Here is a 19,301-nt window from a genome sequence, read left to right as displayed (position 1 = left end):
ATATTTCTACAGAAAAGGATACCAATAAGAAAAAACATTATCTGCAAAGAGCATTTCTGGAAAAACACGGGAATTACTTATAAAGCATTCGTGAGGGGTAGGGCTAAAAAAATCGTAGAAAAGATGAATACCTGTTTAAGGTTGCCTAAAAGATAGTCAGGTACTCATTTCTGTTTAGTTCTGGCAAAATGATTAGTGTCCGTAGTAACCAAATCAATGATGATCCAGACACTGGGAAATTCAGTGCAAAGGATGACAGGACTAAGGTGTAATATATGAAACAGAGAGATTATGCAAAAGAATACACATTGAATGCAGATAAACTGTCTCAAGAGAAAGAACTAATAGATATTGGCATTTGAGTATTCGCTTACTGGATTAGCCAGGCTTCTTTCTGATGAGCCTTCAAAGTAACTGGCCAGATAACTAATTGTACCATGTTCATAGAAATCCCCACTATATTCTTCATTCCTCACCATGAAATTTGGAAGTGGAGAAATTTTATGTCTAGCTAAAGGTTTGTAAATGCACCAATCAGCAATCTGTGTCTAGTTCAAGGTTTGTAAAAGCACCAATCAGCACCCTGTGTCTAGCTCAAGATTTGTAAATGCACCAATCATTGCTCTGTGTCTAGCTAATCTAGTGGGGACTTGGAGAACTTTTGTGTCTAGCTAAAGGATTGTAAATGCACCAATCAGCAATCTGTGTCTAGCTCAAGGTTTGTAAACCCACCAATCAGCACCCTGTCAAAACGGACCAATCAGCTCTCTGTAAAATGGACCAATCAGCAGGATGTGGATGGGGTCAGATAAGCAAATAAAAGCAGGCTGCCTCAGCCAGCTGCGGCAACGAAGTTGGATTCCCTACCACACTGTTGAAGCTTTGTTCTGTTGCTGTTTGCAATAAATCTTGCTGTTGCTCACTCTTTGGATTGGCGCCACCTTTATGAGCTGTAACACTCACCGGGGTCTTCAGCTTCACTTCTGAAGCCAGCAAGACCACGAACCCACCAGGGGGGATGAACTACTCCCGACAGGAGGAACGAACAACTCCAGACGCAGCCTTTAAGAGCTATAACAGTCACCGCGGAGGTCTGCAGCTTCACTCATGAAGCCAGCAAGACCAGGAACCCACCAGAAGGAAGAAACTCTGGACACGCTATCCTTAAGAACTGTAACACTCACCACGAGGGTCCCTGGGTTCATTCTTGAAGTCAGCAAGACCAAGAACCCACCAATTCTGGACACAGAAGGACAAAGATTATCAGGAATGCAATTAAGTCCACCAACACAAAAATTACACACCTAGAATCAATTTTAATAAAGAATTTACTTGGAGCACAGCTTATTCAGGGCAGAAAATAAAAGTTAATAATAGAGGTACATAATAAATATTCTTAATGAAATAACCACTTATTTTAGATCCTTGATATAAGAACAGAATAGTGTAAAAATAGAGGACATGATAAATATTGGTAAATTAAAAATATGAGAGATGAAGTAGCTGATAAGGGGCATAGGAAGTAGATTTAAGAGTGCAGAAAAAATGGACAAAGGAATAAATGGGGGGGGCATGGAGGAAAAAATACGGTGAAGTCAGGAACTCCAACATCTTACTGGAGTTCAGGAGAGAATGAAAATAGAACATGTAGAAGGAACTTATTAGAGATCAATACAAGACATTTTTCTGAACAAAAGAACACAGCAGTTGAAATTGAGAGTATCCACAAAATACCTAGAACAAAATAAAATAAAATAAAAATTCATAGTAAAGAGAATGAAAAAAAAGCCACGGACTGAGAACATATTTGCAAGACATATTATCTGATAAAGGAGTTGTATACATATTATACAAAAAACTTTTAAAATTCAACAATAAACAAACAATCCAATTACAAAGTGGGCAAAAGATCTGAACAGACACTTTACTGAAGAAGATATATAGATTGCAATAAGCACAGGAAAATATACTCAGTAACACACATCATTAAGAAACTGCACATTAAAACAAGAAGATACCAACCACTACGCACATATTAGAAAGCCAAATTCCAAAATACTGACATCCACCAAACACTGGCAAGGAAGTGGAGCAACAGGAACTCTCACTTATTGCTGGTAGGGATGAGAAATAGTGCAGCCAAATTGGAAGACAGTTTACAGTTTCTTACAAAACTAAACATAGTATTTTCATGTGACCCAACAATCACACTTCTATGTATTTACCCAACTGAATTGAAAATTTATGTCCACACACAGACATGAACTAACCAAGGTTTATAGGAACTTTATTCATAATTGCCAAAAGTTGAAAGCAACCAAGATGAATGGATAAACTGTGGAACATCCATAGGATAGAATATTATTCAGTGATTTAAATAAAGGTCTATCAAGCTGTGAAAAGACATAAAGAGCTTTAATTGCATATTGCCTAATTCATTTTCTTTAATTATAGTCATCATTCTCTACCTATTAGTCTATTGACCTATTTTATCTTGCTGTTGAGAAACTTCCATTCCTATAGTTTTTCATATCCTTCTGTTCTGATTATTATTCCTCAAACAAATATAGATATTCAATAATAGACAAATAGTGAATAAAGTATGGTACATTCTTTGACTTAGTTTCAGACAGCTATTGCATAGAATAGATTAATATTTAATAATGGGCAATGTTATGATTTATTAAAAAAAGATGATAAATAAAAGATTTAGTATCTTCCCATGGAGATAACACACTTAGATGCAGGTTTCATGTCACTTTGGACATGAGTAAAGAGGAGTAAAATGATTAACTCCCAAACCTTGACCACATTGAATATCAAAGGAAGGAAGAAGAAAAAATTATTAATGGTGGCATTAAATATCATTTATTGTTGGATATGTTATTGGCATTGCATTGGCCTGTTTTCACACTGCTGTAAAAAAATACCTGAGACTGACAATTTATAAAGAACAGAGGTTTAATTGGCTCACAGTTCTTCAGGCTGTACAGGAAGCATGGCAGCATCTGCTCAGCTTCTAGGGAGACTGCAATGAACTTACAATCATGGCAAAAGACAAAGCGGGAGCAGGAATCTTCACATGACCAGGACAGGGAGAAGCAGGGTAGGAGGTGCTACACACTTTTAAACAACCAGCCTCATGAGAACTCACTCACTATACAGTACCAAGGAGGATGGTACTAAATCACTGATGAGAACTCTGCCACCATGATTGAATTACCTCCCACCAGGCCCCACCTCCAACACTGGCGATTATAATTTAACATGATATTTGGGTGGTGACACAGATCCAAACCATATCCTTCCACCTCTGGCCCCTTCCAAATCTCATGTTCTTCTCACATCACAAAATACAATCATTACTTCCCAATACTCCTACAAAGTCTTAACTCATTCCAGCATTAACTCAAAAGTCCAAAGTCCAAAGTCTCATCCAAGACAAGGCAAGTCCCTTCAACCTACGAGCCTGTAAAATCAAAAACAAGTTAGTTACTTCCAAGACATAATGGAGGTACAGGCATTTGGCACAAATTCCCATTCCAAGAGAGAAATGCACCAAAAGAAAGGGGCTAAAGGTCCCACACAAGTAGAAAACCCAGCAGGGCAGTCATTACACCTTGGTATGGTTTGGCAGTTTTCCCACCCAAATTTCATCTTGAATAGTAGGTCCCATAATCCCTGCCTGTCATGGAAGGGGCCCACTGGGAGGTAACTGAATCATGGAGGTAGGTTTTTCACATGCTGTTCTCATGATAGTGAATAAGTCTCATGAGATCTGATGGTTTTATAAAGGGCATTTCCCTTGCACATGCTCTCTTGCCTGCCACCATGTCAGATGTGACTTTGCTCCTCCTTCACCTTCCACCATGATTGTGAGGCCTCCCCAGCAATGTGGATCTATGAGTCCATTAAACCTCTTTTTCGTTATAAATTACCCATTCTTGGGTATTTCTTCATAGCAGTTTAAGACAAATACACACCTTAACATTCCAAAATAATCTCCTTTGACCCCATGTCTCATATTAGGGACACACTGATGCAAGAGGTGGGCTCCCAAGGCCTTGGGAAGTTCCACCCCTATTGCTTTGCACAGTTTAGCCCCTGCTGCTACTCTCAAGAGATTGCATTGACTGTTTGCAGCTTTTCTAGGTGCATGGTGCAAGCTGTCAGTGGATCTACCATTCTGGGGTCTGGAGGACGGTGGCCCTTTTCTCATAGCTCTGCTAGGCAGTACCCCAGTGGGGACTCTGTGAGGGGGTTCCAACCTCATATTTTCCCTCCATATTGCCCTATTAGAGGTTCTTCATGAGGGTTCTGCCCCTGCAGCAGGCTTCTGCCTGAACACTCAGGCTTTTCTACACATCCTCTGAAATCTAGGTGGAGGCTCACAAGCCTCAACTTTTGACCTTTGCACACTCCCAGATTTATCACCACGTGGAAGCCTCCAAGGCTTATGTCTTGCACCCTCTGAAACAGTGGCCCTACCTGTTCCTGGGCCCCTTTGAGCCACAGCTGGTGCTGGAGCAGCCAGGATGCAAGGAACAGTGTCCTGAGGCTGCTCAAGGCAGCAGGATCCTGAGTCTCACCCACAGAATCATTCAGTCCTCCTAGGCCACCAGGCCTGTGATGTGAGGGGCTGCTACAAGGGTCTCTGAAATGTCTTTGATGCATTCTCCCCTTTATTTTGGCTATTACAACTTGGTTCCTCTTCATTTATGCAAATTCCTACAGCCTGCTTGAATTGTTCTTTTGAAAATGAGCTTTTGTTTGCTACCACATGGCCAAGCAGATCATTTTCCAAACTTTTATGCTCTGCTTCCCTTTTAAGTTCTGATTTTATGTTATTTCTTTGCTCACACATATGATCATAGGTTGTTAGAAGCAGCCAGGCCACATCTTGAACACCTTGCTGCTTAGAAACTTCTGTCACATAACTTAAATAATATTATCAAGTTCAAATTTCCACAGATTCTCTAAGGTAGGGGCACAACGCAGCCCACCTCTTTGCTAATGCATAACAAAAGTGACCTTTGCTCCAGTTTCCAATAAATTATTCATTTCCATCTGAGACCTCCTCTGTCTGGACTTCATTGTCCATATCACTATCAGAATTTTGGTCACAACCATTCCACAAGTCTCTAGAAAGTTCCAAATTCTCCCTCATTTCCCTGTCTTCTTCTGAGCCATCCACACTCTTCCAACTTCTGCCTGTTATCCAATGCCAAAGTTGCTTCCACATTTTCGTGTATCTTTATAGAAGTACCCCACTCTTGGTACCAATTTTCTGTATTAGTCCATTCTCATCTTGCTATAAGGAAATACCTGAGACTGGGTAAGTTGTGAAGAACAGAAGTTTAATTGGCTCACAGTTCTAAAGGCTGTACAGGAAGCATGGCAACATCTGCTCAGCTTCTAGGGAGGCTTCAGGAAACTTATAATCATGGCAGAGAGCAAAACAGGAGCAGGTGTCTTCACATGGTTGGAGCAGGAAGAAGAGGTGGGGAGGTAGTAAACAACCATATCTCATGAGAACTCACCCACTATACATACTAAAAGGGACTGATATTAAGCTATTTATGATAACTTTGCCCCTATGATCGAATCACTTCCCACCAGGCCCCATCTTCAACACTGGGGATTACAAGTGAACATGAGATTAGGGTGGAGACACAGATCCAAACCATATCAGGCATGCATTACTCTTGTAATTAAACACAGTTCAACAAAATACATAAAATGTAAACAAAACAAAACAATAAAACAAAGAATTAAACTTTCTTTAATACAAGCAGTCACATTGGCTCTGCATGACACACATTATAATGTATTAGAAGGAAGACAAATGTCATCAAGCCTTATTAAGGCAGGTCCTGGTGTATGCTTCCTTAAAGAAAAGTACCTAATAACCTTACATTAGCTAAACGAAGAGATAATATATTAGTGATTCTTCCCAGATAAAAATCATCTCTAAAGTAATTCAGAAAATCCACCTGGAAAGAAGAGTGGCTATTGCTCAAGCTATTCTTCAATGTGGCAGGGGAAAAAAACTTTGAAAAAGCTACAAGGCTCTGCAAATATTGATTCCAACTACTGAGAAACTCTACAGCAAGGATGTCCAATATTTTGGCTTCCCTGGGCCACACATAAAATATACTAACACTAATGACAGCTGATGAGCCAAAAAAAAAATCACAAAATGCCCCATAAAATCTCATAATGTTTTAAGAAAGTTGTCTTGGATAGCATTCAAAGCCATCTTGGGACACATGCAGCCCACTGGTCACAGGTTGGACAAGCTTGCTCTACAGCCTACAAACAAGGAAGAAATAAATAAATGTTTCTGCTCTCCTTTCTGGCACCAACTCCCAGCTTTACTAGCACCAACTCCCAGCTTTACTAACTTACGAATGAGAAGAAACCAGGCGTCCAATTATGCCAAATTACTTGCTCAAAGAAAGGACCATCTGGAATTCTTCTCTTGGATTTCCTCCACTCAAGTCCTATAGTAAGATAAAGGCTTTCATTTAATTGTATCTTTTTCATTTTTTGGTTGAAGGTCTAGCATCCAGGACACTAATTTTCCTATAGAACAATTATCTAGACTCAATTAGAAGTATCTTACATATTGAAGCAGAGTTAGAGCTAAAATCTCAAGCAATCCAACATCCTTAATTTACAGAAATTAAATCAGTAGCCAAAGCCATTTTTACTGCTATTTTGGTTAACAAGGCCACAATCATTTATCCATTTCCTTGAAATCCATAGAAATTTAAAAACTGAGTCTTTTAATAGCACAATATGCTCTAAAGTGATGGCAATTTCTGACATGAACTTATGTGAGAATTTTTATAATCTTTATTCTACATAATACTTACATGTTCCCTGCAAAAATATCTAGGTATATTAATTATATAGATATATGCTTATTAAGGGCATACCAAGACTCCAATGATATTACTTGATATCAATAATATGATTATATAACATTCATAAAAATTGGAAAATTATTTTTCTAAAGCATGTGGCTCAAAGACTGTAGACTTCTGTAAGAAAACTAAACATATCAATAACGATTATTTCATCTGCATAGAATATTGCTGAAGGTGTGTTTTAAAGTAGTAACATGGTACTTGTATCACAGCAGTAGTAGTTTGGATCACTGCCCTCTTGCTTATTATATGCATCAGAAATCATTATTTACTGAAAATGTTTGCTCAAAAAAAGTTCTTTAAGCTTTAGAGTCCCTAGATTTAAAAATATTATAATAAGTTATCAGCAGAGTATACCTCATGGATTCTATTCTTTGTTCTTCTGGTCACTACCAGGCAGTCAGATGCAGACATCAATTTCTATTGTCCCCTAAATTCTCCTCCTTTCTCCATCTCTTTTTCTCTAATATCCTTTGATTCTTTTAATTTCTTTTCCAAGGATAGGTGGGAAGATAAGTACTATCCTTTTTTTTTAATGTCTAAAAAAGCAAGGTGAATCCGTCCAACTTACCCTCACTTGGTTTCAAGACCTTTGAATGGAAAGCACTTGAAATGCACGTGACAATTCTTATATTTCCCTCCATATAGCACTCATACTTATGTAATAAAATATGACCTCTCTTAGCCAGTGAGAACTAAGATGTCTAGATGACTGATTGGAGGACCTGGGCACTTGCCTAGCATCCAATCAAGATCATCCAGTCAGGGTCAGCTGATGTCAAACATCATATTTATAGGGAAGTTTTACTATTTTTTTTAAAATAAGTTTTACTACTATAGGTGAAAAAAGCCTTTAGGGATTCCTTGAAAAATATCAGAAAATCACAGATATATGGAAAACTCCACTTGAGAGAATAAGGAAACATCTCTCTCCATAAATCTGGTTTATCTGTGTGAAGCCAGTTTTTAATTCCATGAATATCATAGTATTTGTTTCTATCTTTTTATCTTCATCTGTATTCCTCATTAAAGTATCCTTCAAGAGAATAGGATCTCTACAGTAGCTAATATAATTTCTTGGCCCTTCAGATTCTGACCCATTTACCATTGACCAAGAAAAAACAGGGAAAGCAATAGAGCCTTAAAAATTAAAGGGAAATAAAATGAGAAAATTAACTTTTAGATGCCATCTAAGATGTGTAAGGTCCTTCTCCCATATGTCTCCATGGCAACCTATATTTGCCAATGGCTCATTGGGAACAATATATGACAGGGACAAAAGACCTGGACATGTAGATGTATGTGTTAACTTAGGTGTCAGAGAGTGGTGGCTGAAGAAAAAAATGCACAAATTATAATGGAAGAGAATGCAGTATGTTTCTCCCTGTGGACTATGTACCAGAACCAACTCTGTGTCATCTCCTTCCATGGGAGGAGTAAAATTCAGTCCTCTCAAGCTGAAAACCTTGGGCCCAAGAGATGCTTTAAAAGAAGTATAAATAGTTCCAGATTTCCTATCTGTGTTTGGATATCTCTTTGCATTTATTTTGTCTCCTCTCAACCTGCTAAATATCTTCAGGATTCTAGAAAATACAAGTAAGTAAACTGAGTTATGCTCAATGAAAACATGTAGAAAATGACACCAGAAAAGAAAAAAAGGCAAGAAACTGTAGAAGCTGCTCATTCTTCCAACAACTTAGTCATCTCACATTTTCCTTGATTTCTGACTCATGGAGTACTGGACTTGGCTTTAGCTGGAGTTGATTTGCAATTGTATTTTTTTGTGTTCTTGTGTTAAGTGAGTCATTTTCAAAAAGAATATTTTAGTTTTCTCTTAGAATATGTTTATATAATGCTCATTTTCTTTGATATGCAGATTTGAATGTTGTACAAAGATTCAATGAATTTATATTCTAGTAGTTAAAACAAGGCTCAGTAATAAAAAATTTTAGTAGTTTAATGTGTGTGTGTGCATGTGTGTGCATTGTTCTATAGTTTATTGACTATTATGCATCAGGTAATAGTCTAGGCACAGATTAAGAAGTCAGCACTCCAAAATTTTTAACTCTCTTCCCTGTGTAACAAAGATGTTACACTGGTGATGGGGCAAAAATAAAACTCCATTTCAAAATTCATGTGTCTGTCACCATGCTGAACTATTTGCACCTTATAAAAGTAAATGACAGATTCGGGGTGAAGATTACCAATTGATACCATGTGCCCAGCATAAGAAATTTATTAAGAAAAAAAAGAAATTTATTCCTAGTATTTATGGATACCCTAAATCAATTCAATCTCAGTTTGATGGATAATGAGCCTGAAGTCCCGAAAGTTAAACTTATTCAAGTTGACAATAATTTTGGTCTTAATTGCTACAATTTTGTTAGTGCCTTGATGTCATCTATTGTTGGGATAGAGATATAAATGACTTTTGTAGCTACCTTCCTAAAATACTGACTTCAGAAATGACTCACATTTTAAATTTATGCTTATTTTTAGGTATTTTACAAGCAAGAGAACTAAAGTTTAAATTAAATGACGTTTCCAGGGTCATAGAGTCAGTATTTAAATACAATTATATATGTCCTTAGAGCTATACTGTTTCTACTACACCATGCTATCTTTGCTCTGTGGATACATTCATGATTCAGCCAGAATATGCTATCAGAAATATCCTAGAATAATGCTACAAGGAACCCAGGCCTATAATTTGGGTAATCACATATGACAATGTTTTAGGAAAAACAAACAAACAAACAAACAAGTATTAAAAAACCATTGGTATCACAAAAGATCTCCAGAAAAATTTTAAAGGCCAGAAAACCTGTTTTCTTTCCCCCTTATCTTCATTCCTGTATTTTTTTTTTCACTTAGATTCTTCTCTCCCATCCCTAATGTCCTGATGAAGCCCCAGTCACTGTAACCCTCACTTCTATAACTACACTTCACTCACATGCATGGCTCTGGCCTAGAACTGTGTCAGGAATGCTTCAGAATTAATCTTTTCTTTCTCTGAAACATCAACAGTTTACTTAAAATATTCTAACAATGTGAGATATATATTAAATAGTAAAACAATTAGTTTATGTAAATAAAGTAGATCCACAGAGTTAAATAACTTCAAATTTTATCTTAATATTTTTAAAGAACCTCATGCCAACTTAAAGCAAGGCTAAATTGCTCAACCATGTGGGTATTTTATATTCTAAACTGTAATTCAAAAAATGAGGCCCAAACATTTCCATCATATAAAATTTGAAACCAGAATATTTAGCACTTAAGAAAAACAAAAGTAAAGGTAGCAGACTATGCTATACAATGATCAGTATACTGAACTGTAATGGAATCAAGAGATGGGGGAGTAGTCATTTCTTAAGCCCCTGTGCCACCTCAAAAAATGAGAACTTAGCCAGCTTTTATTTGAGAAAGGGGACTGAGAGTATAGAAGCTAACTGTCATTCACATATTATTATCTATGTTTATACCATGCATCTATCTCTCTAGCTAGCTAGCTAGCTGTCTACCTATCTAATCTATCTGTGTATATGCCACCTACCCTGGTGTTGCATCACCTAATCTTTCTTTTCACCCAATATTACACTTGCTTCTATCCACATTTTTTAGAACTAGTAATTAGTAATAACTAGTAATTTATTGAAGTAATATAGACTCCTGTTTATAATGTGAAAACATTAAATTACTTGCTGCTGTGGTAGTACTTAGATATACAATGTGTAAGCTATTAATTATTGCCTCAATTTCAGAGCCTATTATTTGTCTATTAAGAGATTCAACTTCTTCCTGGTTTAGTCTTGGGAGGGTGTATGTGTCGAGGAATTTATCCATTTCTACTAGATTTTCTAGTTTATTTGCGTAGAGGTGTTTATAGTATTCTCTGATAGTGGTTTGTATTTCTGTGAGATTGGTGGTGAAATCCCCTTTATCATTTTTTATTGCGTCTATTTGATTCTTCTCTCTTTTCTTCTTTATTAGTCTTGCTAGCGGTCTATCAATTTTGTTGATCTTTTCAAAAAATCAGCTCCTGGATTCATTGATTTTTCGGAGGGTTTTTTGTGTCTCTATCTCCTTCACTTCTGCTCTGATCTTACTTATTTCTTGTCTTCTGCTAGCTTTTGAATGTGTTTGCTCTTGCTTCTCTTTTAATTGTGATGTTAGGGTGTCAATTTTCGATCTTTCCTGCTCTTTTTTGTGGGCATTTAGTGCTATAAATTTCCCTCTACACACTGCTTTAAATGTGTCCCAGAGATTCTGGTATGTTGTGTCTTTTGTTCTCATTGGTTTTAAAGAACATCTTTATTTCTGCCTTCATTTCCTTATGTGCCCAGTAGTCATTCAGGAGCAGGCGGTTCAGTTTCCACGTAGTGGAGTGGTTTTGAGTGAGTTTCTTAATCCTGAGTTCTAGTTTGATTGCACTGTGGTTGGAGAGATAGTTTGTTATAGTTTCTGTTCTTTTACATTTTCTGAGGGGTGCTTCACTTCCAACTATGTGGTCAACTGGAATAGGTGTGGTGTGGTGCTGAGAATAATGTATATTCTGTTGATTTGGGGTGGAGAGTTCTGTAGATGTCTATTAGGTCTGCTTGGTGCAGAGCTGAATTCATTCATTCATATCATTCCTGGATATCCTTGTTAACTTTCTGTCTCCTTGATCTGTCTAATGTTGACCGTGGGGTTTTAAAGTCTCCCATTATTACTGTGTGGGAGTCTAAGTCTGTTTGCAGGTCTCTAAGGACTTGCTTTATGAATCTGGGTGCTCCTGTATTGGGTGCATATATATTTAGGATAGTTAGCTCTTCTTGTTGAATTGATCCCTTTACCATTATGTAATGGCCTTCTTTTTCTCTTTTGATCTTTGTTGGTTTAAAGTCTGTTTTATCAGAGACTAAGATTGCAACCCCTGCCTTTTTTTGTTTTCCATTTGCTTCCATTGCTCCATCCCTTTATTTTGAGCCTATGTGTGTCTCTGCACATGAGATGGGTTTCCTGAATATAGCACACTAATGGGTCTTGACTCTTTATCCAATTTGCCAGTCTGTGTCTTTTAATTGGAGGATTTAGCCCATTTACATTTAAGGTTAATATTGTTATGTGTGAATTTGATCCTGTCATTATGATGTTAGCTGGTTATTCTGCTCGTTAGTTGATGCAGTTTCTCCCTAGCCTCGATGGTCTTTACAATTTGGCATGTTTTTGCAGTGGCTGGTACTGGCTGTTTCTTTCCATGTTTAGTGCTTCCTTGAGGAGCTCTGGTAGGGCAGGCCTGGTGGTGACAAAATCTCGCAGCATTTGCTTGTCTGGAAAGTATTTTATTTCTCCTTCACTTATGAAGCTTACCAACCAAAAAAAGTCTAGGACCAGATGGATTCACAGCCGAATTCTACCAGAGGCACAAGGAGGAACTGGCACCATTCCTTCTGAAACTATTCCAATCAATAGAAAAAGAGGGAATCCTCCCTAACACATTTTATCAGGCCAGCATCATCCTGATACCAAAGCCTGGCAGAGACACAACAAAAAAAGAGAATTTTAGACCAATATCCCTTATGAACATTGATGCAAAAATCCTCAGTAAAATACTGGCAAATCAAATCCAGCAGCATGTCAAAAAGCTTATCCACCATGATCGAGTGGGCTTCATTCCTGGGATGCAAGGCTGGTTCAACATACTCAAATCAATAAACATAATCCAGCATATAAATAGAACCAAAGACAAAAACCACATGATTATCTCAACAGATGCAGAAAAGGCCTTTGACAAAATTCAACAATGCTTCATGGTAAAAACTCTCAATAAATTAGGTATTGATGGGATGTATCTCAAAATAATAAGGGCTATTTATGACAAACCCACAGCCAATATCATACTGAACAGACACAAACTGGAAGCATTCCCTTTGAAAACTGGCACAAGACAGGGATGTCCTCTCTCGCCACTCCTATTCAACATAGTGTTGGAAGTTCTGGCCAGGGCAATCAGGCAGGAGAAAGAAATAAAGGGTATTCAATTAGGAAAAGAGGAAGTCAAATTGTCCCTGTTTGCAGACGACATGACTGCATATCTAGAAAACCCCATTGTCTCAGCCCAAAGTCTCCTTAAGCTGATAAGCAACTTCAGAAAAGTCTCAGGATACAAAGTCAATGTGCAAAAATCATAAGCATTCTTATACACCAATAACAGACAAACAGAGAGCCAAATCATGAGTGAACTCCCATTCACAATTGCTTCAAAGAGAATAAAATGCCTAGGAATCCAACTTTCAAGGCATGTGAAGGACGTCTTCAAGGAGAAATACAAACCACTGCTCAATGAAATAAAAGAGGACACAAACAAATGGAAGAACATTACATGCTCATGGATAGGAAGAATCAATATCGTGAAAATGGCCTTACTGCCCAAGGTAGTTTATAGATTCAGTGCCATCCCCATCAAGCTACCAATGACTTTCTTCACAGAATTGGAAAAAACTGCTTTAAAGTTCGTATGGAACCAAAAAAGAGCCCGCATTGCCAAGTCAATCCGAAGCCAAAAGAACAAAGCTAGAGGCATCATGCTACCTGACTTCAAACTATATTACAAGGCTACAGTAACCAAAACAGCATGGTACTGGTACCAAAACAGAGATATAGATCACTGGAACAGAACAGAGCCCTCAGAAATAAAACCACACATCTATAACTATCTGATCTTTGACAAACCTGACAAAAACAAGAAATGGGGAAAGGATTCCCTATTTAATAAATGGTGCTGGGAAAACTGGCTAGCCATATGTAGAAAGCTGAAACTGGATCCCTTCCTTACACTTTATACAAAAATTAATTCAAGATGGATTAAAGACTTACATGTTAGACCTAAAACCATAAGAACCCTGGAAGAAAACCTAAGCAATACCATTCAGGACATGGGCATGGGCAAGGACTTCATGTCTAAACCACCAAAAGCAATGGCAACAAAAGCCAAAATTGACAAATGGGATCTAATTAAACTAAAGAGCTTCTGCACAGCAAAAGAAACTACCATCAGAGTGAACAGGCAACCTACAGAATGGGAGAACATTTTTGCAATCTACTCATCTGACAAAGGGCTAATATCCAGAATCTACAATGAACTCAAACAAATTTACAAGAAAGCCGGGCGCGGTGGCTCATGCTTATAATCCCAGCACTTTGGGAGGCTGAGGCAGGCAGATCACGAGGTCAGGAGATCGAGACCACGGTGAAACCCTGTCTCTACTAAAAATACAAAAAAATTAGCCGGGCGTGGTGGTGGGCGCCTGTAGTCCCAGCTACTCGGAGAGGCTGAGGCAGGAGAACGGCGTGAACCCGGGAGGCGGAGCTTGCAGTGAGCCAAGATTGTGCCACTGCACTCCAGCCTGGGCGACAGAGCGAGACTCCATCTCAAAAAAAAAAAAAAAAAAAAAAAACAAATTTACAAGAAAAAAACAAACAACCCCATCAAAAAGTGGGCAAAGGATATGAACAGACACTTCTCAAAAGAAGACATTTATGCAGCCAAAAGACATATGAAAAAATGCTCATCATCACTGGCCATCAGAGAAATGCAAATCAAAACCACAATGAGATACCATCTCACACCAGTTAGAATGGCCATCATTAAAAAGTCAGGAAACAACAGGTGCTGGAGAGGATGTGGAGAAATAGGAACACTTTTACACTGTTGGTGGGACTGTAAACTAGTTCAACCATTGTGGAAGACAGTGTGGTGATTCCTCAGGGATCTAGAACTAGAAATACCATTTGACCCAGCCATCCCATTACTGGGTATATACCCAAAGGAATATAAATCATGCTGCTATAAAGACACATGCACACGTATGTTTATTGCGGCACTATTCACAATAGCAAAGACTTGGATCCAACCCAAATGTCCAACAATGATAGACTGGATTAAGAAAATGTGGCACATATACACCGTGGAATACTATGCAGCCATAAAAAATGATGAGTTCATGTGCTTTGTAGGGACATGGATGTAGCTGAAAACCATCATTCTCAGCAAACTATCGCAAGGACAAAAAACCGAACACCACATGTTCTCACTCATAGGTGGGAATTGAACAATGAGAACATTTGGACACAGGAAGGGGAACATCACACACCAGGGCCTGTTGTGGGGTTGGGGGCGGTGGGGAGTGATAGCTTTAGGAGATATACCTAATGTAAATAACGAGTTAATGGGTGCAGCACACCAACATGGCACATGTATACATATGTAACAAACCTGCATGTTGTGCACATGTACCCTAGAACTTAAAGTATAATAATAAAATATATATATATATATATAAAGAAATACAATGTGTATTGTCTCATTTTCAATCAGTGACTGAAGTGGAAAGAAACAAAATATTTTATTCTTTACCACCTATGAGGCATACACTTTTTTTTTTTTTTTGAGAGGGAGTCTCGCTGTGTCACCCAGGCTGGAGTGCAGTTGCACGATCTCTGCTCACTGAAATCTCTGCCTCCCAGGTTCAAGCCATTCTCCTGCCTCAGCTTCCTGAGTAGCTGGGATTAAAGGCACACGCCACTACGCCCAGCTAATTTTTGTATTTTTAGTAGAGACGGGGTTTCACTGCTTTGGTCAAGTTGGTCTGGAACTCCTGACCTTGTGATCTGCCCGCCTTGGCCTCCCAAAGTGCTTGGATTACAGTTGTGAGCCACCGTGCCTGGCTGGCATATACATTTAAAAACCCAGCTCAGTTTGGCATTGCAAATAGCTAAATTTATAATGTCTTATCTTATATTTTTGAGGAATAGATTAATTGGCAGAACAATTTAATTTGCTGTATGTCTTCAATGGCTAGCATATGGCTTAACAATAAGTTAAGGCCAATAAATGTAGAAGAGGGTATATATGCTATATTGCTTGAAATCTATTTTGTTAGACTTAATTCCCTCCCATTTCTGTAAGTAGAACAACTCAATTTCATAACTCTCTATTTTCCTTAGGGATATGATCAGTAAAAAATTTGATACTGTGTTTTATATCTAGTTTTATCTTGATAGGCAGCATTGGATGGTAGTAAAGATCAAAGCTTTCAGATTTACCCTGCCTTACTTTAAATCCAGTAGGGCCTAGGGTAAGAGGCTGAAAGTCTGTGGGTTTTTTTTAAATCTGTAGAAATAATAGTATTTATATAATGGTTATTTAAAGGGCTTTTCAGTAGGTTATTGTGAAGATTTAATAAGTTAATATTTGTAAAGTAGTATGACACATATTAAGCAGTTATTAAATAATGTCTACTAATTTTTTAAGGTACAAAAAATTAATTATTTCATATGACTTAAATATTAGGTTTATTAACCCATTTTACTCTCCTTTCCCAGAGAAGAAAACATTGGAAAGAAAAAATATCTGATGAGACCTCATTCAGCCTAAGGTGGTGCTTCTAAATCCTCAACCTTGTAGTCTTTCATTAATGGCACTAGGCCTGGAATAAACTGTACATATGGCTCCTTTCTTTTGCAATCACACTAATCCCCAGGATGTGTGGTATGTCCTGATGGGAATCCCAGGGCTGGAAGGCTTGCATACCTGGATCTCCATCCCTTTTTCTTTTATGTACATTGTGGCTGTTGCAGGCAATATCTTCTTGATCTTCCTGATCATGACTGAGCACAGTCTCCATGAGCCCATGTATCTCTTCCTATCCATGCTGTCCTCAGCTGACTTCCTGCTTGCCACTGCTGCAGCCCCTAAGATGCTGGCTATCCTCTGGTTCCACTCCATGGATATATCCTTTGGTAGTTGTGTGTCTCAGATGTTCTTCATACATTTCATCTTTGTGGCAGAATCTGCTATTCTCCTGGCAATGGCATTTGACCGCTATGTGGCCATCTGTTACCCACTGAGATACACCACCATTTTAACCTCATCAGCCGTCAGGAAGATTGGCACAGCAGCTGTGGTCAGGAGCTTTTTCATCTGCTGTCCGTTCATCTTCCTGGTATACAGACTTACATATTGTGGGAGAAACATCATTCCTCATTCCTACTGTGAGCACATGGGCATTGCCAGATTGGCATGTGGCAATATCAATGTCAACATCATTTATGGCCTCACTGTGGCCCTACTCTCTACAGGACTGGATATAGTGCTTATCACTATATCCTACACAATGATCCTTCACACAGTGTTTCAGATACCTTCCTGGGCTGCCAGATTCAAGGCCCTTAGTACGTGCGGCTCTCATATCTGTGTCATACTTATGTTCTATACCCCAGCATTCTTTTCATTTCTTGCCCATCGCTTTGGAGGTAAAACCATCCCTCACCACATTCACATCCTAGTGGCCAATCTTTATGTGTTGGTGCCCCCTATGCTAAACCCCATCATTTATGGGGTGAAGACCAAACAAATTAAAGATCGAGTGATTTTGCTTTTCTCTCCTGTCAGTGTATGCTTTTAAGATTAAAAAGTCTGTTTTAGGGAATAGAATAAATACAGTCCATAGAAATCCTCAAACACACTTAAAAGGATGGTGTCTATAAAAGTGTCCACGGAATTTTGCTAAGGCACTCAAAGATCAAAGATTTTGAAAAAAATACTTCAAAATAATGAAATTCTCCATTTTTTCAGAAATACTATTTTCATGAATTTTAACTTAAAAATACATAAAGATAATTGAGAAAAGAGAAATATATTTTAGGGTTTAATCCAGATTGACTTTTCCTACGTAGAGCTAGGAATTGGGGTTTTGAGTCAGTCACTGGGCTTTTTATAGTCAGTATGAAATTCTGCTGAAATGTACAACACTCTCACTGTACTCTGCAGAGACTTGAACCAATAACATGAAGCCATAATATTATAGTTATTTTTGTCAACACCTGTTACTTAAGTTAAAATGTTATCCCTAAAATATTTTCCAACTCACTGACATCTCACAAAGTCTATTGTATGGAATAGACATAATACATATGTATTCAATGAGTGAATAATAGTGAATTAAAGCAAATAATAACCAATATTAAATTAACAAATATGAGATTACCTGGATGACGTAAAAGCTGATACATATTTTCCCCCTATAGTGGAGATTTTAGACCCAAGTCATCAATAGAGCATCATGGCATCAACAGAAACATCACTGAAGAAGTAAAATGATTGAAAATTTCTATACCTGGGTGATAAATTTTTAAAATAAACATTTTTTAAAAAGCTAAGGAGGATTAAGGAGAATATTTTCCAAGAAACTTAAATACAAAAGAATGTAATCACAGCAAAAGTAATTATCTATGATATTATCTACAGACTATACTTTAATCCTGTCACATCAATACAAATTTTTACAATCTCTCCTTCTTAAAAGCCTAGAACAATGCCATGAGAATGTTTAAAAAATGACTTTATCTACACCTAAAGAAAGACAAAAAAAATACTTTGAGAAATTTGAGGTACTATCTTAAACACTTGCAATCTATTCATGCTTGGCTTATGCTTAGCTTTTTCTCTGATTTTTAGAGAAATTTATACATGTATTAACACTTACATTTACATATACACACACGAATTTATCTACATTTATATGTGGATGTACCTTCATACATGTGTATGTACACACACACATATATATATATATGTATGCACACACACACACACATACACGTTTGTGCACCAAAGAATAAGAAAGTTAGAAATGGACTTCCTACAGTATTTCCATTATTGGGAAGGGAGAATACATAAAACATTCTAAAAAAATCTAATTAATTTGTTTCTGCTAGTACTACTCTAAATATTTAAGTGCTATTTTGAATTATCTTCAAAATATTTGCATTTCTCACTACATCTGTTAAACTTCATATAGTTTTTTTTCTACTCTACAGAATGTTTTGGACATTCTAATGTGAAATTTACATTCAGTGTTGCATTTCTCCATAAAAGTCATAATATGACGGAAAATGAGGGAATAGATAGATTGCTGCAGTATGATGACAGAGGATTTGACTGAAAGGTAGGAAGATTTTGTATACTTGCTTTTAGCAGTGGGGAGCTAAGAAAATGCCAATTTCACATCCAAAATGCATGAAACATGATATCTTAAATAGGTATATGAATATATATAGTCATATATACGTATATAGCTACACAGTAATATATATATGTCATTTTGACAGTTAAAATGGTAGAAGTAAAAATGATTGAATTTACAATCTCTAAATAAACTTTCAGTTGAGCACTCAGATTCTGAAAGGATTTAGGAAATGGCTGTTGCTATGTAGCTGCTGAATGTAACATTACTGAACCATTGCCCTGGACATGAGAAGAAGTTTTCATGTTCTACTGTCTCCTTAACCAGTAACCCTTCAGCAGCAAAGGAAAAAGGAAAG

General features: G+C 37.5%; 1 protein-coding gene across 1 annotated transcript; it reads left to right on the top strand.

The window, feature by feature from the left end:
- The first annotated feature begins 16,383 nt into the window (after positions 1-16,383).
- Positions 16,384-17,470, top strand: LOC100605695 (olfactory receptor 52Z1). The gene has a single exon (XM_003254520.3). The coding sequence runs from the start codon at positions 16,424-16,426 to the stop codon at positions 17,381-17,383; it is 960 nt and encodes a 319-aa protein (XP_003254568.3). The 5' UTR covers positions 16,384-16,423; the 3' UTR covers positions 17,384-17,470.
- Positions 17,471-19,301: the final 1,831 nt, after the last annotated feature.

The sequence above is a fragment of the Nomascus leucogenys genome, chromosome 15, assembly GCF_006542625.1.
Source record: "Nomascus leucogenys isolate Asia chromosome 15, Asia_NLE_v1, whole genome shotgun sequence".
Classification (NCBI taxonomy): domain Eukaryota; kingdom Metazoa; phylum Chordata; class Mammalia; order Primates; family Hylobatidae; genus Nomascus; species Nomascus leucogenys.
This window is presented reverse-complemented; position numbering and strand designations above follow the sequence as displayed.